Source organism: Eleutherodactylus coqui, chromosome 1 (assembly GCF_035609145.1).
Source record: "Eleutherodactylus coqui strain aEleCoq1 chromosome 1, aEleCoq1.hap1, whole genome shotgun sequence".
NCBI classification, from domain to species: domain Eukaryota; kingdom Metazoa; phylum Chordata; class Amphibia; order Anura; family Eleutherodactylidae; genus Eleutherodactylus; species Eleutherodactylus coqui.
Genome location: NC_089837.1, coordinates 100,472,291 through 100,498,355, shown reverse-complemented (window position 1 = coordinate 100,498,355; position 26,065 = coordinate 100,472,291). Strand labels below are relative to the sequence as shown.

Below are 26,065 nucleotides of genomic sequence, written 5' to 3'. Positions count from 1 at the left end.
CTCTTCACAGAGCCATGTCTGCCCTCACATCACAGTCTCTCCTCTTACAGAGCCATGTCTGCCCTCACATCACAGTTTCTCCTCTTACAGAGCCATGTCTGCTCCTCACATCACAGTCTCTCCTCCTCACAGAGCCATGTCTTCCCTCACATCACAGTCTCTCCTCTTCACAGAGCCATGTCTGCCCTCACATCACAGTCTCTCCTCTTACAGAGCCATGTCTGCCCTCACATCACAGTCTCTCCTCTTCTCAGGGCCATGTCTGCCCTCACATCACAGTCTGTCCTCTTCACAGAACCATGTCTTCCCTCAAACCACAGTCTCTCCTCTACACAGAGCCATGTCTGCTTCTCACATCACAGTCTCTCCTCTTCACAGAGCCATGTCTGCTTCTTACATCACAGTCTCTGCTCCTCACAGAGCCATGTCTTCCCTCACATCACAGTCTCTCCTCTTTACAGAGCCATGTCTGCCCTCAAATCACAGTCTCTCCTCTTACAGAGCCATGTCTGCCCTCACATCACAGTCTGTCCTCTTCACAGAGCCATGTCAGCCCTCACATCATAGTCTGTCCTCTTCACAGAGCCATGTCTGCCCTCACATCACAGTCTCTCCTCTTCACAGAGCCATGTCTGCCCCTAAAATTTGGCACAACCATTGTTTAGTTCGTAAATAGGAAAAGTAAAGGTCCATTTACACGAAGCGATGATAGCTCAAAAATCGCTAAAAAGCGATCGTTTGAGCGATCATCGTTGTGTCTAAACGTGCGGCCATTGTGCACTTTTCTTGCTAGCTGATCGTTAAATTCAGGCCAACCTAAGAATCGTTGTTCAGCCTTATCACGAGTTCTCCACAGGGAATGCTGATAGCATTGTTTCCCGTTGGAGAACAAAGGAACTGAAAGCAGATAAAAATCCTCTGGCTATTAACTGCATTCAGCTAAAGGCTTAATTTGCACACTAAATAGCTATTAAGTAGGTGTGTAGCTACTTAATAGTTTTTGCAAAATGATTGCTCAAAGCTGTCAATTAAACTGTCGTTTGAGCAATCTTTGATCGATCATTGCTCCGTGTAAATGGGCCTTAATGGAGTTGCAACTTGATTATTGAATTCTAACTTCCGAAGTAAGTGACCCCCTATGTAATGTAAATAATAACATACATTTCACACAAACATGAAATTTGGCACAACAATTCTTTAGGTCATAAATAGGAAAAGTAAAGGGGTCTCAACTTCAATATTCAGTTCTGAGTGTGAAAAACTGTGAAAAACTGCTATACATGAGATAGTTCTTTTCTTAGAAACCATAAAGCCTAGGAAAATGATTTGTATACTGAGGGAAATCTACCTCAATCGTATATGGAATACAACTAGCGGCACTCACCAATTCTCTAGTACGGCAGGACCCAATGGTATGCACGCCACAGTAAGGGACTCGGATCAGATTCCCGAGAAGCAATAGTTCAGATAAATAAATACCGTGGTGGCATGTATAGATGCAAAATAAAGCTTAACTTTTATTCCCCCATAGTATAAAAAGCTGCAACGATTTGATCTCTGGATAGATTTTTGTCAAGCAATTTGGCACAACAATTCTTTAGGTCGTAAATAGGTAAAGTAAAGGGGTCGCAACTTCAATATTCAGTTCTGAGTGTGAAAAACTGTGAAAATCTGCAATTCATGAGATAGTTCTTTTCTTAGAAACCATAAAGCCTAAGAAAATGAGTTGTATACTGAGGAAAATCTACCTCACCTCTATATGTATATATTGAGGAGAATCTCCCTCACCTCTGTGTGTATATACTGAGGAGAATCTACCTCACCTCTATGTGTATATACTGAGGAGAATCTAACTCACCTTTATGTGTATATACTGAGGAGAATCTACCTTACCTCTATGTGTATATACTGAGGAGAATCTACCTTACCTCTATATGTATATACTGAAGAGAGTCTACCTCACCTCTATGTGTGTATACTGAGGACAATCTAACGCTCCTCTATGTGTATATACTGAGGAGAATCTACCTCACCTCTATGTGTATAATCTGAGGGAAATCTCCCTCACCTCTATGTGCATATACTAAAGAGAATCTACCTCACCTCTATGTGTATATACTGAGGAGAATCTACCTTACCTCTATGTGTATATACTGAGGAGAATCTACCTTACCTCTATATGTATATACTGAAGAGAGTCTACCTCACCTCTATGTGTGAATACTGAGGACAATCTAACGCTCCTCTATGTGTATATACTAAGGAGAATCTACCTCACCTCTATGTGTATAATCTGTGGAGAATCTTCCTCAACTCTATGTGCATATACTAAAGAGAATCTACCTCACCTCTGTGTGTATATACTGAGGAGAATCTAACTGACCTCTGTGTGCATATACTGAGGGGAATCTAACTGATCTCTGTGTGTATATACTTAAAGGCTGTAAAGTACATATGGAAGTGGCAATGTACGGTGGGGATGGAGCAAGCCTTTAAGGCTAGGAAGGGGCTGCAACCTACAGTCTGGGGGTAAATTTCAATAAAAAGGGGCATTACCTTTACGGGTAAAAACTGAGGAGAGTGGGAGGGGTTGTACATTCTGCAGAGGGACATCAGTACATGCAGTCTGAGGAGAATCTAACACTTTATATGTAAACATATTTTATTCCTCGGTTCCTCTGAAGTAACCATAATTTTCCATGCGAAAATTGGGTGTTAGTGATTAGTGGAGTTAGGCTTTGTTTGTATCTTGTGCATTATATCAGCATCCAAGACCTTTGACGAGTGGTTTTAAAGTTCTGGGCTTCTCTAAGGGTTGGACCCTGAGAAATAAATTGTATTATAATTGTTTTAATTACCTGAGGTTTAACCTGGTACTGAGAATGGTGGCTAGTGGCTTGTGGGGTATGTCACCTCCCATTTGCCCAAATAACTTGTACTGTAAATGTTGCGGATTTTCCGTGAGAAAATTCCTTGCCAAAAATTTGCAGCATTTATGTTATTTGTAAACATATTCTTAACCGCTTAAGGACCAAGCACAGAAAATTTATGGTGCTTAATCCTGGGCCTTAATCCGGCCAATGGTAAAAATATGATGCAGGATTAAAGCTCCTGCTCCTGCAATCTTGCAGAAGCAGGACAGATCCTTGGCTGTTAGTTACAGCTAAGGACCCGGACTGTGGTGTGCCCCCTGTCAAGGCAGAGCTACAGAGTACTAACAAACCTTGATCAGCTCTGTTAGTGACTATTGTCACTACAGGGGGATGTTTTGCTGTGTAACTGGGGCTCCTATGGATGTCCCAGTTACAATGGAAAAGTGTGAAATTAAAAATACAGCACTCTCCCCCCCCCCCCTTCACAATCCACAGATGTTGATTTTGTGTTATATTACCATCTGTCGGGTTGAAGAGTTAAACTGGAGGAGAAGAGTTCTGATAGTGTTGCTTTATTTTATTATGAAAACTCCTCCAAAAGCGTTACAAATATCTTTTCATAATGCCAATCGCAGAACGAATAGCTGAGTATAAAATTATAATACTGGCAGGTTGCACTCCCCCTTCCCATGTATGCTTGTTACATGTTGTATCTTTTGATATTTCTGTCTAATTGCCAAAACTTCAATAAAAACTGATTTATAAAAAAAAAGGACAATGTGAATGTCCCTCAGAGATCTTATATAATGTTGTGGAGAACATAGATGTTTAAAAAATAGTTCCAAAAATAAGTTTTAAAAAATTGCAGAATAAAATTTTAAAAAAATATATATAAAAAGCAAAACATTACCCACCACTGACACCACCCAAAACCATTGCCATCTGTTTCTTCTAATATGAGGGTATGCAAATGGTAGTATAGTCCTTACTTTATTTTAGCGTAAATATACTAATCTTAGAAATAGACAACTATAAATGTTTCTTAGCTCTAATAAAACTAAAAAATTAAGGGAAAAAAACGTTACAGAAAAAAAACACAGCAAAAGTAATTTTGGTAGCTGAAGAAAAATAAATAAGGCAGTAAAGCCTCTGGTAAAATCCCTTTACATAGGTAAAATCCCTAAGGGTGGCTTCAGACGAGCGTGTATTTTGTGCGTGCATACGCGTGCAGAAAAGCATGCGTCTATTAGCCCCAATGCATTCCCTATCAAGTGTCGCACATGTCCGTGGTTTACATGCGTGTGCCTGCAAAGATAGGACATGCGTGCACCATAGTGAATGCACGCATTGTTTTCAGTAGAGCTGCGGCTGCTGCCGGTGGCTCCATTGAAAACAATGATCTGTTAGCACCCCTGCATTGTTTTTCAGGGAAGGGCTTTACATATAAGCCATTCCCTGAAAAACAAATATTTTAGTGTAAAAAAAGTAAATAAAAAATAAACGTACCTCTCCGTCACTGCCGTGTCCCCCGCGGGGATGCAGAACACATCTTTCCTTCATCCCCGCTAGTAAAAAGAATTCCCTGCTGCTACATCTGCCACATCTCTGATGCAGCAGAGGAATTCTTCAGTTCTCTACCGCAGCTGTCACACATGACAGCTGTGGTAGAGGATTCTGCTGCCGGCACTCCGTCAATTGATTTCAGGGAAGGGCTTTAAATATGTGTCTGGATTCCCACACCTTTTTTTGCCTTTAAATATAAGCCCTTAACTGAAAATCCAGTAAAAGTGGTGTAAAAAACAAAAAAAATACATACTCACCTCCCTTCAGCTGCTGGGGCCCAGCAGCGCCGAATGAATGCCGGCGAGAGCTGCCTGTGATTGACTGAGCATGCCAGCCAATCACAATCAGCTCTTTTAGCAGGCGGGGATTTTAAATCTCCACCTACTTTTAGATCTGCACTACAGAGCAGGGGACAGCAGGAGAAGACGCTGCCCGGCTCCAGCAGCTAAAGGGAGGTGAGTATGTATTTTTTTTGTTTTTTACACCACTTTTACTGGATTTTCAGGGAAGGGCTTATATTTAAAGCCCTTCCTTCAAATCAATTGATGGGGTGCCGGCAGCACAATCCTCTATTGAAGAATTGAAGAATTCCTCTGCTGCATCTGTGGCAGATTTAGCAGCAGGGAATTCTTTTTACTAGCGGACCTGAATTCACACGTGTTTTTGCACGTACATGGGTGCGCACTTATGTACGCACCTATGTACACACAAAAACACGCTCGTGTGAAGCCACCCTAAAAAGTATCTGGTCCTTTTGGACCAAAACACCCTGGTCATAAAGGGCTTAAATCACAATAGATTAATTAGTGATTCATAAATCATCAGTTTAGCTGATAACATATAGAATAACATCAGTGATTATGTGAATATAATTGGTAAATTATTTACATGAACTCTATCTGGGTTTCATACTGGTTGGAAGTATGGGAACAGTGATGACATAAATCCAATAGAGTTTCTTGGCATCTGGCCTTTACTTGACTCCTTTCCATCTGCCGCTGCCTATTACGGTCACTAAGGGTCCTTAGCCACTGTAAAAATACGGAGGTCTAATATAAGGCTGGCATGGGTGTCCTGTGTCAGCAAGAGCCAGAGCTCGGCTGTCTACTGACAGCCAGGCTCCCCCTCTAAGGGTCGGGAGTGGAGAGACCCTCGTTTCAGACCCTTTAACCCTTTAGTTGCCATGAACAATAGTGATCTCAGCATGTAAACGTGGTATCATCTTTACACGCCCCTGTGTCTGTGGGACATTTCCAGGCATTTGGCTAAAGAACATTTGGTCTCATGGCACCCATTATGTGTATTGCCTTTGACACTCCCCCACCCACCATCACCTTTGTTTGCAGTGGACAGTCATGAACGACAACTGGACTGCTACAGAGTGGGACCAAGTTGTAATAAGTGATGAATCCATGCTTAGTTAGTGCAGTGACGATGGCTGTGTTCATGCCTGGACTGAGCTCTTCAATCCTGCCTTTACTGTGGAGCAGCACATTACCCCTACTGCTGGTGTGATGGTCTGGGGGGCCATCGCATGCCACAGCTGTGGTACGAGAGACAATGACAGCTCAGGGATATGTTCAGGACATCCTAAAGCCACATGTGTTCCTCTCATGGCGGCTTCCAAGAGGCATTCTCCAACAGGATAATACTCGGCCACACACACAGGGGTCACAGGAATGTCTCCACAATATTGTCACACTTCTGTGGTTGCCCGGTCACCAGATTTATCACCAATAGAACATGTATGAGACCATCTGGAAACTAACTTCAACAGCCCATGAGTTTGCACAATCTAGAGTTTAAGTTACAGAAAATGTGGACTGATAAGCTTCAGGATATCATACAGAACCTGTATGCCTCTATGCCCGCCCGTATCACATCTTGTACTCAAGCTAGAGATGGTACAACAGGGTACTAGAGCCTCCATGCCCACCTCTATCACATCTTATATCCAAGCTGGAGGCAGTACAACAGGGTACTAGAGCCCCTATGCCTGCCCGTATCACATCTTGTATTCAAGCTAGAGATGGTACAACAGGGTACTAGAGCCTCCATGCCCACCTCTATCACATCTTGTATCCAAGCTGGAGGAGGTACAACAGGGTACTAGAGCCTCTATGCCCGCCTGTATCACATCTTGTATCCAAGCTGGAGGCAGTTCAACAGGGTACTAGAGCCTCCATGCCCGCCCGTATCACATCTTGTATCCAAGCTAGAGGCAGTACAACAGGGTACTAGAGCCCCCCTTCCAGGATTCAGTTTTCTGCAATAAATTGTCCTTTTGCTATGATATTCTAATCGCTTACTTTTATCAGTGTTATAATTACAGCATTCAAAGAGCAGGCCCTCAGCCAAGGAGACAGCAGAGTAGAGATATAAACCTTGACACATGTGGCTCTACTGTTCCCTCAGAATGGCTAAGGCAAAACCCACCCTTGTTACTGCTGGGAGAGATCACGTATAATAACCGGGGTTACCTTTAAATTCTCTTTGTCACTCGTGATGCCACTGTTCCTTTCTCTGCTGTGGATCCCTTCAGAGAAACAAAGTAATCCACACACAGTAAATTATTTTCCAAGACAAAACTTGGAACGGGCGGTCTTGCTCCATTTACTTAACTCTTGAAATCAAGATCAATAAAACAGTCTTGGTACAGAAAACAATTCGTAGTGTGGAAGCAGTGAAGATTCTCGAGACATTTGTATAATCCACAGTCTAAGTTATCTGTTGAATCTCTCTCCTGGCAAAACTCTCTCTCCACTGTCATACACTCACTTTTTCCCTTGCTAAGAATCGCGTTGTAGTAATAATAATATAAATGTGTTTTTTAAATCAGCCTAAGCAAACATAAATGTATTCATATATCCACCTTCATAGAAAATAGCTAGCAGTGAAATGGTTAACTGGTTCAATACTGTACACTGTGTATGTGTTGCATTCTTGTGCGGTATCTCCAATACTCCTGCAAACAGTTTCTCAGGACTTAACAAGGTCTACAGATGTGTTTCTTATGAGAAAGACCTGCGATGCCCACTGCTCATAAAGGGGGGGGGGGGGGGCTGCTCCGTATCTCCTACCTTGGATTCCTTGGTCCAGATTGGAATATTAATAAGGTCTATGCTACTTGGGTATATAGGAATTACATGTTCACATAGCAACATACACCTTGGGGCGTAAACATATGTTAATCATCAGCGTCATTACATACTAGGCAAATCATGAGTTGTTATGATTTTGGGAGGGACATGCATGTAATTGTTGTGTCATATTCAGTATAACTGTATTGTACTTCCTTTCAATAAATCAGAAGGGTATAGGGGCTGACGGAGAGCATCCGTGAGTTCAAATACATATATTTAAGGATGAAGCTTCTCATTATAACCAATCTCGAGCAAACCAGTGAAATCTTCTGGAATATAATTTATTCTCATAACAAGCGGTTTCCATTTCTCCAGATACATTCGGTACCTGCGCTGTACACCTATGCGTTTCCACCATGTCCGGGCTTTCACTCTCTGGAAGGTCAGCAGCTATGTGGAGGGTCCCTGGACTGCCTGGGCCAAAGCATGGGCGGCAGACCATCGCTCAGCTTCCTCCATCTCTCCTCCTTTCTCCAGATTCTCTCAACTCACTCCTTTCTCCAACTCCTACTTTTCACACACTGCAAACTAAACTTTTTACACCTTTCTTTCCACACATACATCACGTGGAAGCAGATCAATCAATAGTTAGACAATTACATAAATTTTCCAGACAACACCAGACATTAGCCCTTTCATGCCTGCAAACATCCAATACACATAACACTTGTATTCCCCATTACAGATTAAACATGTGACATACATAAAACATTTATAAGTGCTGAAGGGGCGTCCACAGCTCTGGGCCACTACATAATCACATAGAAAGTTTAATTTAACTCCAACAACGTCTTGTAGGTGTTTGAATTTTTTTTGGTACATGAAGATGTTGCTCAGGGGTGAGGGGTTGAAGAGACTAATTTTCTAGGGAATGCTCCATGGGAAAATAGTATGCAAATTATACCTAAATTGTATAAATGTAGATAATAACAGTTCAGTCAGAATGCTGCTGAATACATTAAATATTTATGTTTTGTAGACGTTGAAGACCGGCTCTCTTCATCCTCCTCGCACCTGTTATCATGGTTCACACCTTTAGAATACTAGGTCTCATCGCTTTTCTGGCTGTCGGCATTTCGTGCATTCTTTATATTAACACTTTAAAGCATTATCCACAAAATCTTGCCAATCCTGTGGAGAATCCATATTCATTTATCATCGGAAAGGAGGCACCAAATGAAGAACAGACATCAGTCTTCTCAAAACTCATGAAATCTACAAAGAATAAAGCCAAACTGTGGGAGAAGCAGTTGGATTCCAGCGATCTTTCCTTTATACTATATCTCAGAAAAAAATATTTCAAAATAAGGGACTTATACAAAGTCAAATTCCAGGGCAAAATCAACCAGAATCATACCCCCCATGACCTTCTATGCCAGCTGAAACACAGGGTCAACATGACAATGCTGAAGAGTTCTGACCTACCTGATAGTGACACAAATTGGAGTCAGTATCTACCCAACAAAGATATTCATGAGGTTGTGGGGAAACTAAAACGATGTGCTGTAGTATCTTCAGCTGGATCTATGAAAGGTTCAAGACTTGGACAAGAGATAGGTGAGTGCTAAAATAATGAAAGGAGCTGTACTTACCCATCCTCTGCCATCATAATCCAGCACTGCAGCCACACAGTTCTCCTGGTGCTTGTCACCATCACCATTCCGACCTCCTGGCACCATAACGCACAGTATGTGAGTGCTGATGCCAGGAGAATGGGCAGGTTAGCTGCAGCAATTAAATGATTTCTGGTGGCATCATCTTCCAAAGCAAACACCAGGAGGAAACTCGGCCCTATATCATGCTCAGAAACATTCGATCTTCCTGTGGATGCAAGGTGGTTTTGTGTGACAAACGCCTCGCATTAATTCAGGGAAGTAGCAATCAAGCAAGAATTTCCTATGCTTTTAATGGAAAACCTAGCTTCGCAGTCGCATGCACCTTGCACACCATACAATGCTCTGCCGACCCCATTAAAAACAATAGGTGATGCATTCCGAGAGAATGCCCAAACATAGGGCATATCGCAATTTTTTTCACGCACCGGAATGCAGTGCAGGAAAAAAAAAATCGCTCATGTATATGATACCATTCAAGATGCACAAATCTTGGTCGTGTGAAAATGGCCTGAGGCAGAACATATGTAGTATAGGTTATGGAAAATGTCATTATTTCTTCATGAAGGAGGACTCATTTAATTTTTCAGTTTATGTTTGATATTGCTGGAAGTTGTACAGGATTAAAAACTGCCTCTAAAATTGTGCAAAATCTGCACACACCTTCTTACTTTAAAAACAGAAAACAAAGTAAGTGCCTTTTGTCAAGTTCTAAATGTACTTCAGACTCAAAATTCGGTCCCAAATTTAGGGCTTATTCACAGGGGTGATTTTAACATCCAAGTTCTGCCTAACTTTGAAACTCAGTTGAGACAAAACCTGGACCCATTAGAATCAGTGGCAGAGATTTATGAATCTGTAAAAAGAAAAACTGTCTCAGTTGCCCATAGTAACCAATCAGAGCTCAGCTTGCATTTTACCGGAGAAGAATACAGAATGAAAGCTGTGCTATAATTGTTTGCTGTGGGCAACTAAGACAGTTTTTCTTTTAGATAGTTTTCTAAATCTCCCTCAATGTGTGTATTCACTTGTGTGATTTATTTTATTGACTGGTGGTCCATGTAGAAAAAGAAGCCATAGTATCTCCTATTCTAGTGTGATTCTCGGACCAGAATTGCCCATTCAAGTTAATGAATGCATTAAAAGAATGAAAAATGCTCACATGGCATTGACTTGAGTGGAAGTTTTAAATGAATGCTACCTTCCAATTTTTTTGATTTGCTTACGTGAAAAACGGATGACACTTGCAGTTAAATCAGTTTTTTGCTACCTGAAATTGCAGTTGTCTCTGTAAATATAGCCTAATAGTGCAAGTGCATATAAGCCTATAGCAGGCACAAAAAGAAATTCACACAGTCACACTAAATGCCTATACCAATGTGTCAAAAGTCAGAAATATAAGCCCTTTCCCAATAATCTGCCAAAAGTGTGAAAAAAAAAAAAATCATACTCACCTCTCCTGTGCTCAGCCGCGTCCTCCTGCTGGCTCCCCGACACTGCTATGAAGCTCTTTCAGCAGTCGGGGATTTAAAAATCCCCACCTCCTGAAAGGGCTGTGCAGATTGGCTGAGGCCTCAGCCAATAACAGCTACTGCTTAGCTATTGAATAGCTAAGAGCTATGTGTGATTGGCTGAGCGCTTATCCAATAGCTAAGCAGTAGCTGCTATTGGCTGAGCCCTCAGCCAATCTGCACAGCCCTTTCAGGAGGTGGGGATTTTTAAATCCCTGACTGCTGAAAGAGTTTCATAGCAGTGCCGGGGAGCCAGCAGGAGGACGCGGCTGAGCGCAGGAGAGGTGAGTAATACATTTTTAAATTTTTTTTCACACTTATTGATGATTATCGGGGAAGGGCTTATATTTTAAGCCCTTCCCCAATAATCATTCTGCGGGGCTTGGCTGAAACCATTGATTTCAATGGGATCGGCAGCAGTGCCGATCACATTGAAAGCAATAAAATAGAATGCTGCGGACTTCTGCCACAGCTGTGGCAGAGGATTCCTTCATCCCCGCGGTCCCCGCGGGGATGAAGGAAGCTCCTGCCACAGCTGTCACAGCTGTGACAGCTGTGGCAGAAGTCCGCGGCATTCTCCCTATGCTTTCGCAAGCAGCGCTAGCCCCATTGAAACCACTTGCGATATGCCGGTTCTATACCGGCCTCTTTCTTGCACTGCGATGCGAGATTTTTCTCGTGCTCTCAGAGCGCAAGAAAGAAAATATCGCCAGTGGGTGGGAGCCCTATGTATGAGGCTCACATTACAATCAGTGTCTTCAGCTGCTGGCATCCCCATTGTCCAACTGGGACTGTGACACATGATGGGTGTTTTAAAATGTGGTGTGATGATTGGGTCAGTTGTTATCTGTATTTTGAATATGGTCTGTCGTGTATTGTACGCATGCTATAGACTTGATAAAGACCGCAGACAAAAGTTGAAACGTTGTCTTTCATATGGAATGAAATAAAGAAGTATATCTTCGTAAAGAATATGCCTTAAGGGCACCATCTCACATATTTGGTGGAACTGCCCAGTAATTGCTCCTTATTAGAAGCAAATAATCTCCCAAATCAATAAAATTCGTTTAACCTCACTTAATTTTTCACCAGAAGAAGTATTATTGTGGCTCCCATCCAAAAACTTTACCCGAAAGAAAGACAATTTGCCAAAAATCTTACTAACCGTAGCCAAATTACTCATCACCTTAATGTGTCAAAACAAGGAACCCCCCCCCCCCCCCTCTCTAACTCAATGGGAAAACAAAATACAGCAAATTTTCCGCTTTGAGGAGCTCATGAGTTGGGAGAGCGGTACCAGAGCTATATTCTTGAGCACATGGTCACCATGGATTGAATTTAAAAAACAAGCAGATGGCCACAAAACACCATCAAAACCACCCATTCTCCCTCACCCCATAACATAGTCCCCCTAAATACTTGAGGCCTTTCAAGCGGTCTTTAGAAACACACCCATTACTAATAAATAATAAGTCCCAGACTAGAAAATCTTCAAAACACCTCCCCCTATCCCGCACTCTCTTTCTTGGTTTATAGATTATTGTTTATAGTTAAGTTTAAGATCACTAATTCTTGCAATCAGAGTCAAATTTGACAAGTGCTAATTTGGTTGTGATTTGTAATGGATTCTTCCTTATACGAGACCTGCTTGGATCAATTACAATGTTTCATTATTTTTGTTCCACATTTGACTCATCTGCACAGATATCTATTGTACATTGCATATGTGTTTGTTTGCAACATACTTTAATAAATATAAATTGTTTAAAAAAAGGCCGTAAGGACTTCTTTGAGCCCCCTCCATGCTGCTCCAGTGTTATAAGTCTATATGAGTGTCATGACAGTCAGGGGCCTTCTAAAGGCTGCCATGAATGATTGCCTATCAAGACATACCAGTGGCACTTCTTGATAGATTGGCTGTCAAATACAGTATAAATCAACACTCATCTCAACACTTCTTTTTCCTTTTTCTTTTTGCATTTACAGACTCCCATGATGCTGTTATTAGGTTCAATGCTGCACCTACAAAAGGCTTTGAGACTGATGTGGGATCGAAAACTACATTCCGTCTAATAAATTCACAGGTAAATGTAAAGATGGTTATGAAGGACATAGCTCCCTAACAGCCTACATACTGTATGTACAGCTGTATACTAGAAGTCGCCATTCCTGTCAAGTTTATTTATATAGGGACTAGCTTGTTCCGTTGACTGCATCCGTGTGGAATTTGTATCTCTAGCTCTGAGAGACGTGTGACCTCAGCATCTTGGGTTCAGCGGACCTGAGATTGCTCCAATGTCTCTAAGAGATGCATGACTAATCTAAGGTCTGACAGGCCTGAGACTGCTCCATATTCCAGGACGCTCCCCTTCTGAGTTACAAGCAACCTCCAAGTTTGAGGAACTGTATAATCAGGAGTGTATTGCCATCTGACTCACAAATAGGAACTTATCCCTGTAAGGTAAGGAGCTGCAAGACCTGCTCATATATACTAACTGTGGACAGGATATGGGTCCCCGACACACAGCAGGACTACAAGATCCCAGGGACATTTACATGTTCCACGTCCAGTGTTGTGTATCTGATCATGTGCAGTAAATGTCCTGTTGGGGGTCTTTATAATGGGGAGACAGGACAAAAACCGAGAGATGAGATCTCGGGAAAGACCGAACTACCTGTGGCAAAACATTTTTGTGGTCAGAGACACCGCATAGAGCAGATGAGAGTTATTATACTGAAGGGCAGTTTCAAGTCGCAGCATCACAGAAACATTTTGGGGTACAAATTTATGGTAATGTTTGATACCCTCAAGAATGGCTTGAACCTCAGCCCAGGATTTTTGCATAAGTGGAAAATATGAAAGGTTTGAAGGAAATCAAGAGTCATGTCCTCCGAATCATAATTTTTTTATTATTTGCTTTAAAACTTCATAAAAATTCAGAACTTGACTTGTAATAATGTTGCCATCCACTAGGTGGTACTGCATCTCCTTCCATGTGCAGGTTGAAAAAGAGAGAAGACACATCCTAAAACTGTCCTGTGCTCAGTGGACTGATTTACGATGTATGTCTTAGTTCTGTTTGTCTGTTGTTTTAAGTTTTGAGTGAAAAACAGTCTCAAATTTCTGTGTGTGAACATTTATTTAGGTTAATAGCAATTTGTTCTCCCCCTCTCTGCATTTGTATGTTATAATTATGTGCCATCCTAACTAGTTTCATTCAATAGCCTGACGAAGGGGGCGAGATATCCCCGATAGCTTGCTTGCTAAAATATCATGCATTTTTGTTAGCCAATAAAAGGTATCATATATACAAGATTACTTGGTTTCTCTCACTGAGAACAATCACACTTTACTCTACTGGCTAACACCGTACCAAACCGGAGGTACACAGTTTAACTGTAGCTTGCAAATTGCATACGGTAACATGCACAAAAACAGTTTCTTTGAACAGAAGTTTTCTCAGTTGTTTAACAACAAGGACCTCGTGTGGTGCAGAGTATTAAGGCTAAGCTTTCGCTCACGACTTGAAGGTTGCAGGTTCAATCCCTGCATTATTTAGGTAGCCGGCTCAAGGTTGACTTGAACTGTATCCTTCCATCCTTCTGAGGTTGGTAAAATGAGTACCCAGCTTGCTAGGGGGTAATAAATAAATTACCTGAAAGCGTTGCGGAATAAGTTGGGGCTATACAAATAACAAGTCTAGAGATGAGCGAACGTGCTCGGCCACGCCCCTTTTTCGCCCGAATACCGCGATTTCCGAGTACTTCCGTACTCGGGCGAAAAAATTCGGGGGGCGCCGTGGCGGCATGGGGGGTAGCAGTGGGGAGTGGGGGGGGGGAGAGGGGGAGAGAGAGGGCTCCCCCCTTTTCCCCGCTGCTACCCCCCGCACCGCCACGCCTCTCCCCGCCCCCCGGCGCCCCCCGAATCTTTTCACCCGAGTACTGAAGTACTCGAAAATGGCGGTACTCGGGTGCGTAAGTACTCGAAACGAGTACGTTCGCTCATCTCTAAACAAGTCCCTTTCCCTTAATGCTCTAACTTTTCGTAGTCTACTTTTCCTTGTTTTGAACACACAGCCGCACTGGTCAGTCCAAGTTATTTGAACCTTGCTCTGAATGCTTACTTTTTCCTGCAGACGGAGTTCAGCCTCTGAGAGCTGCCCCTGATTGGTCCCTGCGCTCAGCCAATCAGAGGCAGCACTCACTCACCCATTCATGAATTCATGAATGGGTGAGTGAGAGCTGCCTCTGATTGGTGAGGGCTGTGAGTTCAGGAGAACTGCTGGCCGGACGCAGCTGAACTCCGTCTGCAGGGAAAAGGTGAGTATACTTTTTTTTTTTTTTACACATTTTAGGATGGTTTTCAGGGAAGAGCTTATATTTTTAAGCCATTCCCGAAAATTCATCCCGCGCTCGCCGGCAGCCCATTGCTTTCAATGGAGCCGGCTGTATTGCCAGCTCCATTGAATTCAATGGGCGAACATCGTTCTTCTCTGCCACAGCTGTTACAGCTGTGGCAGAGGAGAACGATCTTTATAGTATATGTTCTCAATGGGGTCGGCGCTGCTGCCGCCGGCCCCGTTGAGCGCATATATAGAACACAAGGAATCGCAGAATGCAGAGAGGCGCGTTCTGCGAATCGTTGTGTCCTATAATTTATCGCACATCCGAATAAAAAGCGGACATGTGACCGAACCCATTGCGAAGCATTGGGTCTATATGCGCGGATCTCATGTGCATGCGCAAATCGCGCAAAAAAACGCCCGTCTGACCGAGGCCTAAATGTGTCTTTTGTTCATGTTTTAATCCCGGGCAACGCCGGGTATCCCTGCTAGCTTAATAATCGCATACGTGTGGCAACAACGTCTGTTCTCACATGTATGCCTGTTTGTGTAGGCCTGGCTTATGATGTGCACCCCCTTCCCCTCGCTGCACGGCACAGGTATAAAGACCATTTCCAAGAATGCAGATAGCTATGCAACTCATGTTCTGTACAGACACTGAACAAGCAAGGGATGTTCAGTGTTGTGAGCTCAGTACCATGTTAATACAGCACTATATGATATTGATACTTTAGGATCAGCAAATTAAACTAAATTTCTTAGTTATAAGACTGACCTGATGATTGAGCTGGGATTTAGTGTTATAAAATCTACAGGAGACAAGCTGCTTCTGCTTCCCTGGAAGGATTTCTTACATGTAATAAAGTCTCATCGGCATGCTGTTCTCTTGGTACAGGTTTCTATGAAAGGGAATTTCCAGAAAAATCCTATGTACAAAGATGGAATATTGATCTTGTGGGATCCGGCCCCGTATGATGCTGATACATATCAGGTAAAATTATCATGCGCTGAGACACATTTCTGTCCCTATTATAGAAACCCCATTGAAGCTACTAACACTGACTGCACGTCGTGTACAGACAAGGGTTTCTCCATAACACAGGATGCTAAAATCAGTGGAAATCGCCAGCTTGTTAGAGAGGGGCGGAACTGGTGCAGCGTAGGGTAAGAATGGCCGTGACAGGGTGGAGCAGGGGTTTTGGCACTTAGAAAGCATGTGATATGTAAGAGGATTGAAGAGGGATCAGAAGGATTAATTAGGAAAGGAGAGGAGCTAGGCAGTCGGAGGAAGTGGCGAGTGTGTGCCATTCCTGCACAGTGTTGCAGCCCTATTAGAATCCTGGTGGCTGGGTGAGGGTTCCACATTTTGTTCTTCAGCCATCAGGGCAGCTGGCATAACAGAGGTCCTAGAAGGCAGTAAAGCCTGAGACACATGAACGTATTTGCATTGCGGATTCTGCGGTCAGCGTCCGCACCGTGGATCCACAGCAAATACCGTTCGCTTTTCTCTACGCACTCGGGGAAAAATCGTAGCATGTTCTATTTTCGTAAAGATTCTGCACGTACGGCTTCTATTGAAACCAATGAAAGCTGTCTGACCCACGGCACCCATCAGCAATTAACATTACGGATAGATCGCAGGTACCCGCGTCATTGCCTATTGACAGCGCAGGAAAAAAAAAAGATTTTAAAAAAACCTGTACTGCGCATGTCCTCAGGCAGTTTGCCACAGCCATCCGCAATACAGAAGACAGGTACGCAGGGTCGCAGTCCGCAGTTGGATGCTATAGAGGGAATATATTGCTGCTGGTGTGAAAGCTATTATACTGTTGGGACCAGGAAAAGAAGCTGTATCATGTTTATATGCCTATATAACACATGGTCTGTTGTTATTCTACAGAGGATATATTACTGCTGGGTGTGAAAGCTTGTATACCAGCAGAGAACTCTACAGCTGTTCCTTGGAGCTGGTCTGTGCTTGGCTGTTCTGTTTACCTGGCAGAATTTGTCCTTGTAATGTCTTACATTGCTTTTAAAACAAGCAGCACACCTACTGTCTTGTGTGCTGTAATCATTGGAAGCTATACAGCTGTTCCTTGGAGCCAGGGGTGTAACTATAGGGGATGCGGTTGCACCCGGGCTTAGGAGCCTTAGGGGGCCCATAAGGCCTCTCTTTTCCATATAATAAGCCTAGTAGTTTGAATAAAGCATTATACTTGGGGGCCCTGTTACAGATTTTGCATTGGGGCCCAGAATCTTCAAGGTACGCCTCTGCTTGGAGCCTTATTATGTTTGCTCTATCAAACTGTTATATCTTTTATTTCAGTACATCATTATCCTATTTACTTACTAAACTAAAGTCTGCCTTAAAGCTTAATGATTGGCTTAGAAAGGTCCATATTTCTTACTATTCACTTTTATGAAGAGCTGAAATATTGAGAAGCAGCTTTCAAACCAATGATATTTAACATCAATAAGTATGGTTATTGATCTTTTATCTGCTGTGTATTCTATTTATATCATGTTATATCACATCATATAATGTTCTCCTCAGTGGTTTAAGAATCCAGAATACAACTTTATCGAACCATATAGGAAATACAGAATGGCAAACCCTGAGCAGCCATTTTATATCATGAAACCACGAACACTTTGGCAGCTGTGGAACATAATACAAGAAAACTCACCAGAATTAATCATTCCAGATCCTGCATCATCAGGAACACTTGGTGGGTATATCAATAGTCACCTGTCTTATGGTGCTATTCCAGACTTTTTTACTAAATCTTTAAATACAATGATTGGGAAAAGCACCCCGAGGGGGCGGCGGCACCCTAAAGGGATGCTTTTCCCAATCATTGTTTTAAAGATTTGGTATAAAGTCATACATTGATTTGAAGGAATGCTGCCATCCAATAGGTGGCACTGAAGATTTATTGTTGAATCTTCCTTATGTGCAGGGCTGAAGGAGAAATAACATACAGGCCTGTCACCTTCATGTAGAGATCATAAAACTGTCACATTCCTTGCCAGTGGACTGATTAAGTATTTACTTCTCTGCTCATCTTGTCTGGTATTGTTAAAAGTGCAAATCAGTCTCCAATTTCTGTGCCTTTTCATGTGTGAACATTTCTATTTATAGATGTCCCATCCAAATCTGTTTCATTATGCCTAAGGAAGGATCCTGAGAGGTCCGAAAGCTTGCAATAACATCATGTATTTTTGTTAGCCATTAAAAGGTATCCTATCTACACGATTACTTGGTTTCTCTTACTGAGAACAATCACATTTCACTTTCCATTAGCATTCCTACATATTACAGTAATCCCAAAGAAAGGTAAAGGCCCCTTACTATGTTCCAGCTACAGACTTATCTCCCTTATAAACACTGATGCAAAGTTGTTCCCAAAACTATTGGCAGTTCGCTCAGGTTGCTTCCTCAAAGCCCCGGTCCAACTGGATCAGGTAGGATTTATCCCTTTTAGAGAAGTGTGAGACAATATTTTTGAAGACCTTCGCTATCATCCAGTATGCTTGATTAAGATGTATCCCCTAATGCTGCTTGCACTGGATGCTGAAAAAGCTTTTTACCAGGTGGGCTGGGGCTTTATGGGTGCCACGTTCTCCCAGATTGGTTTGAGGCAGAATATGATGCACATAATACTTGTTGAATATTTAGCTTGTGATACTCCTCAGTTATAGATTACACAATGTTATGTCCTTAAGCATGCATCTGCTGCATCAGATGTATCATGCTGATATACAACAGTGCAACCCCTTTATCGCTCCCCATTTTTTCCTATGTTGCTTTTGTCATCTTCCCACACGCCATATTTCCCTTTTGTGCTGGAATGTTTGTTGGAACACTAAAATTCAGCAAACAGAGAATATTAAAAAAAAGATGAAAGACACAAGCCTGAAGGCTTAAAGGGGTATTCAGGTTGTAAGAAGTTATCCCTATTCATGGTATATGGGATAACTTGCTGATCAGTGGGGGACTGAACTCTAGAACCCCCACCAATCCTGAGAACGGAGGTCTTATTGGTTTCCAAATTAATGGAGCGGAGGTTGTGTAAGCGAGCCACCGTTCCATTTATTTCAACACAGCACCACAGATTGACAACTGCTTAAATTTGACAAGCTCCATAGCTGTTATTGAAATGCATGTAGCAGCGGTGCACCTGCATGAAACTCTGCTCCTTTCGGGGATTGACTGGACCTGCATTCTTAGGATTGGTGGGAGTTCCAGAGGTCATAACCCAACAATCAAGCTCATTATTCCCTATCCCATGGATAGAGATAACTTCTTCCAACTGGAACACCCCTTTAAGCTCTCCCCTCCATTCTACATGCACACAAAAAATGATTTATATACATATATAGGGTAGTAACCCGGGGATCATTTGCTCACATCACAGGTGGACACCAATGGGTTAAACTCCTATTTATTTTTACCTTCACAGCAATATCATCTTGCTTCAGCACAGCACTTTATCAAATAAACTTAAATGTCCTTTTAATTCAGTGTTTCATATAGTTCAACAAACAGTCCAACTGTGGTTCTCACCCACTCTCCAGGGCGGCTTCATACAGTTGTCTTTAGCTCAGGACTCACTCTGTTTTCCTCAGAAAGGTTTCACCCAACTTCCTGGGGCACACAAATAGTCTCTTTAGTGTTCAGGTCTCTCTCCAGACCTCTTGCTTTCAGTCCAGGTCTCCCCCTAGATCTGGCTCTGGCTCTCACAGCCCAGGTCCCTCTCACTGGACCTATCTCTGGCTCTCACAGTCCAGGTCCTTCTCACTGGACCTATCTCTGGCTCTCACAGCCCAGGTCCCTCTCACTGGACCTATCTCTGGCTCTCACAGCCCAGGTCCCTCTCACTGGACCTATCTCTGGCTCTCACAGCCCAGGTCCCTCTCACTGGACCTATCTCTGGCTCTCACAGCCCAGGTCCCTCTCACTGGACCTATCTCTGGCTCTCACAGCCCAGGTCCCTCTCACTGGACCTATCTCTGGCTCTCACAGCCCAGGTCCTTCTCACTGGACCTATCTCTGGCTCTCACAGCCCAGGTCCCTCTCACTGGACCTATCTCTGGCTCTCACAGCCCAGGTCCCTCTCACTGGACCTATCTTTGGTCTCAAAGCCCTGGTCCGTCTCACTGGACCTATCTCTGGCTCTCACAGCCCAGGTCGTTCTCACTGGACCTATCTCTGGCTCTCACAGCCCAGGTCCTTCTCACTGGACCTATCTCTGGCTCTCAAATCCCAGGTCCCTCTCATTGGACCTATCTCTGGCACTCACAGCCCAGGACCCTCTCACTGGACCTATTTCTGGCTCTCACAACCCAGGTCCCTCTCACTGGGCCTATCTCTGGCTCTCACAGCCCAGGTCCCTCTCACTGGACCTATCTGTGGCTCTCACAGCCCAGGTCCCTCTCACTGGACCTATCTCTGGCTTGCAGCCCACTTCACTGACTGTAGCAGGAGGGAACACCTTTATCCTACGTACTGACCACACCTGTGGGTGTTTTCCCCTTGTCTCAGGCACCAGACTGCCTGTCTATTGCCCCGTACAGGCCATTGTCTGTAGTGCACCTCTACAATAGATATCAAGTAATACCACTGTAGCAGAACCAAATATAATTCCCATAAAGTTATTAATCTCTTAGTAACAGTGCGTAAGGGTGGATTCACACGAGCGTGTGCGTATGCGTACATAGGTGCGCACCCATGTACATGCAAAAACACGCATGTATGAAGGTCCATGCATTGCCTTCAGTGGAGCGGCAGCTGCTAAAAGCGGCTCCATTGAAGGCAATGGTCTCCCAGCATCCCTGAAGTGATTTTTCAGGGAAGAGCTTTAAATATAAGTTCTCTTCTGAAAATTATCCCTTTAAGTGTAAAAAAAAGAATTAAATGAATAAATAAAATATATATATACTGCTGTGTCCCCTGCGGGGATGAAGAACACATCTGCCACATGCGGCAGATTTTTTCTTCATCCCCCGTGGGGAATAAAGAATTCCCTGCTGCTCCTGTCACAGATGTGAAAGATGCGGCAAAGGAGTTCTTCATCCCCGTGGGGAATAAAGAATTCCCCACTGCAGCTGTCGCAGATGACAGCTGCAATAGAGGATCCACCTGCTGGCATCCCTTAAATGTTTTTTAGGGAAAATATAAACCCTTCCCTGAAAAACAACCTAAACTGGTGTAAAAAAAAAAATCATACTCACCTTTCTTCAGCTGCCGGGGCTCAGCCGCATCCTGTCCCTGCTGTTCCTGGCTATGCACTGAAGTTCTTTCAGCAGGTGGGAAATTAAAATCCCTGCCTGCTGAAAGAGCTGCTTCTGATTGGCTGAGGCGCTCAGCCAATCACAGGCACCTCTCGGCCATTCAATGAACTTCAGTGCAGTTCCCTGAAAAACGATTAAGGGGTGTCGGCAGCTGGATCCTCTACCGCAGCTGTCATCTGTGACAGCTGCACTAGGGAATCCTTTATTCCCGCGGAGATGAAGAACTTTGATGCATCTGTCACATCTGTGACAGGTGCAGCAGGGAATTCTTTATTTCCCGCGGGGATGAAGAAAACATTTGTATTGTCCCCTGATACACTTATACATAGTTATTAGGTCGCCCCTCAGATGTCTTTTTTCTAAACTAAATAATCCCAATTTTGATAACCTCTCTGGGTATTGTAGTCCGCTCATTACGTTTATTAACTTAGCTGCCCAACTTCATACCCGCTCAAGCTCTAATATTTCCTTCTGGAGTACTGGAGCCCAAAATTGTACACAATATTCTATGTGTGGTCTGACCAGTGACTTGTAAAGGGGAAGATCAATGTTCTCATCAAGTGCCCCTAGACCTATTTTGATGTACCCCATGATCCTCTTTGCTTTAGTAGCAGCTGTCTGACACTGGTTGCTGTAGTTATTAAAATTAAAATCCGCAAATCGTTTTTCATGTCAGTTTTGCACAGTGTTTTCCTATTTAGTGTAGATAGGGAAAATGAAACAATACCTCTGCAGCGCCAGCTATTGGAAGGCAACATTCTTGCAAGTCAATGTCAAAGTCTTTAGACAATTCTTATAACAATGACTGAGATATAACTCTTAACCATTTGCATAGTTCCTAGAGGAGTGTGGATGGCCTTATATGTCTCCTCACTCACCTTCTAGGTGCTTTCCCTAAAGAAAAAACAATACCCTTCCTGAGCCACATTTATAGGCCTCTCACTAGAAGCCAAGACATTGTTATAAGGCTTATCTAAAGAGTCTAGTAGTGACGTGCAGGAATGCTGTCTTCCAATAGGTGGCGCTGCAGAGACATTGCTCTATCTCCTTCATTTGTATATTACCCAGAGGAGCATGAATGGCCTTATAAGTCTCCTCACACCTTCTAGGTGCTCTCCTTCAGAAGAAACAATACCCTTCCTGAACTATTTAGTGTGTAATGCATTTCCCCTTCCCATGTGCATAACCTTACTTTTATTACTTTTTTGCCCAAGCTTCCAGCTTATCCAGATAGATTTGCAACCTCATTCTCTCATCTCTTGTGTTAATTAGTCTTTTGTAATCTGTAGATATTGATATTTTACTGTATAATCCCTTCATTATGTTGTTAATAAATTATTTTTAAAAATGGGGCCCAGTACCAACCCCTATGGTACCCAACTAGTGACGTTCACTCAGTCAGAGTGTGTACCAGTAAAAGTCCTCTTTGCTTTCTCTCAGTTACTTACCCACTTACACAGAATTTTACCCAGACCAAGCATCGTAATTTTATATACCAGCCTTTTATGCAGCACAGTATTTGGAAGGAATCAAGATATACAAGATTCAATGACTCTCCCCGGTCCAGTCTAGAACGTACCTCTTAGTAGAAGCTGATCACCCCCGATAAACCCATGCTGATACGGAAATATATAGTTATTTAACTTGAAAAACTCCAGAATAGCATCTCTTTGAAACCCTGTAAACATTTTACCCACAACAGAAGTAATGGCCAATTTAGACGGGATGAATGTCAGGCAAACAATGACTGACACTCGTCCCCACATACACTCGCTCCTGTGTTGTTGCACGGGAGCTAGTATCCCTGGCTCACTCAGAGAGCGGCCAGCAGGGGGGCGGGTAGGCTGCAGGAGATGTCACTTCTCACACTCCCCGCCCCCTCTCCATTGACATACCATGGCAGCCGTTCAATACTGGACGGCTGCTATTTACACTGAGCGATCAGCGTTCAGCTTATCATCCATTGTTTATGCTTCATTAATGATGGACGATGAGCTGAATGATCATTATTCAGTGTAAATAGCAGCCTTCAGTATTGAACGGCCGCTATGTTAAGTCAATGGAAAGGGGCGGGGGAGCGCGAGGAAAGAAATCTCCTGCAGCTGCCCCACTGTGAGTCTGGGATACTAGCTCCTGTGTAACAGCACAGGAGCAAGTATGTGCGGGGACAAGTGTTGGGTATCGTTTGCCCAACATTCGTACCGTCTAAATGGGTCTTTCGACTGCTTTTTTAATATTGGCACCATATTTGCTATGCGCCAATCAAGTGGAATAAACCCCGCTACTAGAGTCCTTAAATATCAGAAACAATGGTCTGTCTATCACATTACTTAATTCCTTTTGAAAGTGGAGGTGTATGCTATCAGGAGCCATCAATTTGTCTATTTTAAGACAGCTCTGCGCTTCTTCCTGGGTTAAACTGGTGACATTTAGTGGAGAGTTTATTTTACTACTCTGCATTTCACCTGAACATTTGATTTTCCTCAGTGAATACACTGGAGAAAAAACTATTTCACAGATGGTCTTCTTCCTCATCACCCTCTACTATTTTTCCCTTATTACTTTTTAAAGTGCCAACACTTTCAGTTTTGATCTTTTTGCTATGTATACAGTTGAAGGACAATTGAGTCTTTGTTTCCAGATTTGCTGCTTTTATTTGCTTTTTGCATAAGTTTTTTTGTCTTCTAGCTTTTTAATGCTTCTTCATTGCCTTCTTGTTTTAGTAGTTTAAATGCTTTTGTTTTGTTGTTTATTGCCCCCCTTTAAATCGTTATTGAGCCACAGTGGCTTTCGTATATTCCTAACCCTCTTCTTCCTCACAGCGAGTATTTAAGCGAGGTTTAAAAACTTCCTATTTATTGTCTGCACTCTTATTTTTCAGGACATTGTCCCAGTCAATAAGGTTAAGCATTTTCGTATAAAACTCCCTTTCGAAAAACAATTGGAAATACCGGTGTATAATGCCTACTATTTCCCAGGTGTCCCCCAACCTGCACCACTGTTATTCTTTCCAAAATTGCCATCCCTCTAGGGCAAGAGGTTAGAGGGGGCTTGGGAGCTGAGCTGAACCTGCTCCATACCCAGTAGCCGACAACTGGTTGCAACAGCCATAACCAGAGGTTGCTCAGATCGTTGCTGTTTATCTTTTTAGATGTCATGCCCAATGCTGAACACAAGAGTTTAAGTAGCTGGCCAGGGGTTAGGAGTCCTAGAGATGAGCGAATGTACTCGGTAAGGCCGATTTCGCAATCGAGCACCGCGATTTTCGAGTACTTCACTACTCGGGTGAAAAGTACTCGGGGGCGCTGTGGGTGAGCGGGGGGTTGCAGAGGGGAGTGGGGGGGAGAGGGAGAGAGAGAGAGCTCCCACCTGTTCCGCGCTGCTACCCCCCACTCCACCACGCCACACCCCGCCCCACAGCGCCCCCGAGTACTTTTCACCCGAGTAGTGAAGTATTCGAAAATTGCGGTGCTCTATTGCGAAATCGGCCTTACCGAGTACGTTCGCTCATCTCTAGTTAGGACCCCCTCCTGCACCCCATAAACCATTGCAATATGCCAATAGATTGCCATGGCAGCCTGGAGCCTATTAAAGGTTCCCAGGTCTGTTATGCATTTCAGTCTATAAAGCCCTTCTGTGCCCATGATACATGACCCCTTACAATTCTCCTTAATTATGTTGCCAAAATTGCCCTTGGTTCTAAATTCATCCTTTTATATTGTCCATTCGCAGTAGAAATACCATTTATTGTAATATACATATGACAACCTTCTTATGGTGACTATTCCTTATTTTTTTGCACAGGGATCATGTTGATGATGAATATTTGTGATGAAGTCAATGTGTATGAATTTCTGCCATCTTCACGTCAAACAGACCAGTGTCATTATTACAGTCGATACTTTGACACAGCTTGTAGATACGGTGACTACCATCCACTTATATATGAGAAAAAAATCATTAAGAAACTCAACCAAGGAACTGCCGACGATATTTACAAGGACGGGAAAGTGACCTTGCCTGGAATCAGGGATTTACAGTGTCCGGCTCCGACTCAATAATGTACAGTACATGCAGATAAAAATGGTGATCTGAACCCAAACCATGAGAACATTGCAGACTACTAAACCAAGGAACCTTACAATGACATTCTTGCTGTGTCTCTTTTGCACTGATCTACCCAATATTTTATTTATTTCATGTTGTTCATAGAGAGCCATACACAGATTGTCACCACTCACATCAGTGAGATCAACATGTTTTGTAAATTGAAGCGATTCCTGAAACACGTTATTGCTGAATTAGCACTTGAATAAAGTTCTTCTTCAACTCACGCTGACATCGCTAGTGCCTGATCATTTTCTGCAAATATACTGTATATCAATATTCAAAGTATTTACTTAAAGGTCCTTAGGGTTCTATCATATATATTAAAAATGTCTACTTCATTGAGCATAAACAAATGATGATAATGGCAGTGAGAATATGTGGAAATCATATTGCAATGTTTCGAACTAGAATGTACTTTATAGAGCTAAGGAAGTTGAGAAGGAAATCTTAGTTATAGAAAAACGTTATCCAGGAAGAGTAATGGTGGTAGGGAGTCCAGATCCCCAATTGAAGCCCACCACAATCATGTGAGTAAAATTGATGAGTTTCTCATATATCCTTCACTACATGCTCTCTATGTATGGAATCCATGTGCAATAAGAATCCATGCCTGTG

The 26,065-nt window shown here is 43.0% G+C and overlaps 1 protein-coding gene across 7 annotated transcripts in view; it reads left to right on the top strand.

Moving 5' to 3' along the window:
* The window catches only part of ST6GAL1 (ST6 beta-galactoside alpha-2,6-sialyltransferase 1), a 93,597-nt gene extending 67,918 nt beyond the window's left edge, over positions 1-25,679 (top strand). For 6 of the 7 annotated variants that reach the window (XM_066598210.1, XM_066598209.1, XM_066598205.1 and 3 more), the window contains 5 exons: positions 8,559-9,136; positions 12,690-12,787; positions 15,942-16,037; positions 17,601-17,775; positions 25,145-25,679. In XM_066598210.1, the coding sequence (XP_066454307.1) occupies positions 8,602-9,136; positions 12,690-12,787; positions 15,942-16,037; positions 17,601-17,775; positions 25,145-25,401 (1,161 nt within the window). In that variant the 5' untranslated portion in view covers positions 8,559-8,601 and the 3' untranslated portion in view covers positions 25,402-25,679. The remainder of the gene's footprint in view (positions 1-8,558; positions 9,137-12,689; positions 12,788-15,941; positions 16,038-17,600; positions 17,776-25,144) is intronic. The other variant, XM_066598211.1, reaches the window with a different exon arrangement.
* The last annotated feature ends 386 nt before the right edge of the window (positions 25,680-26,065 follow it).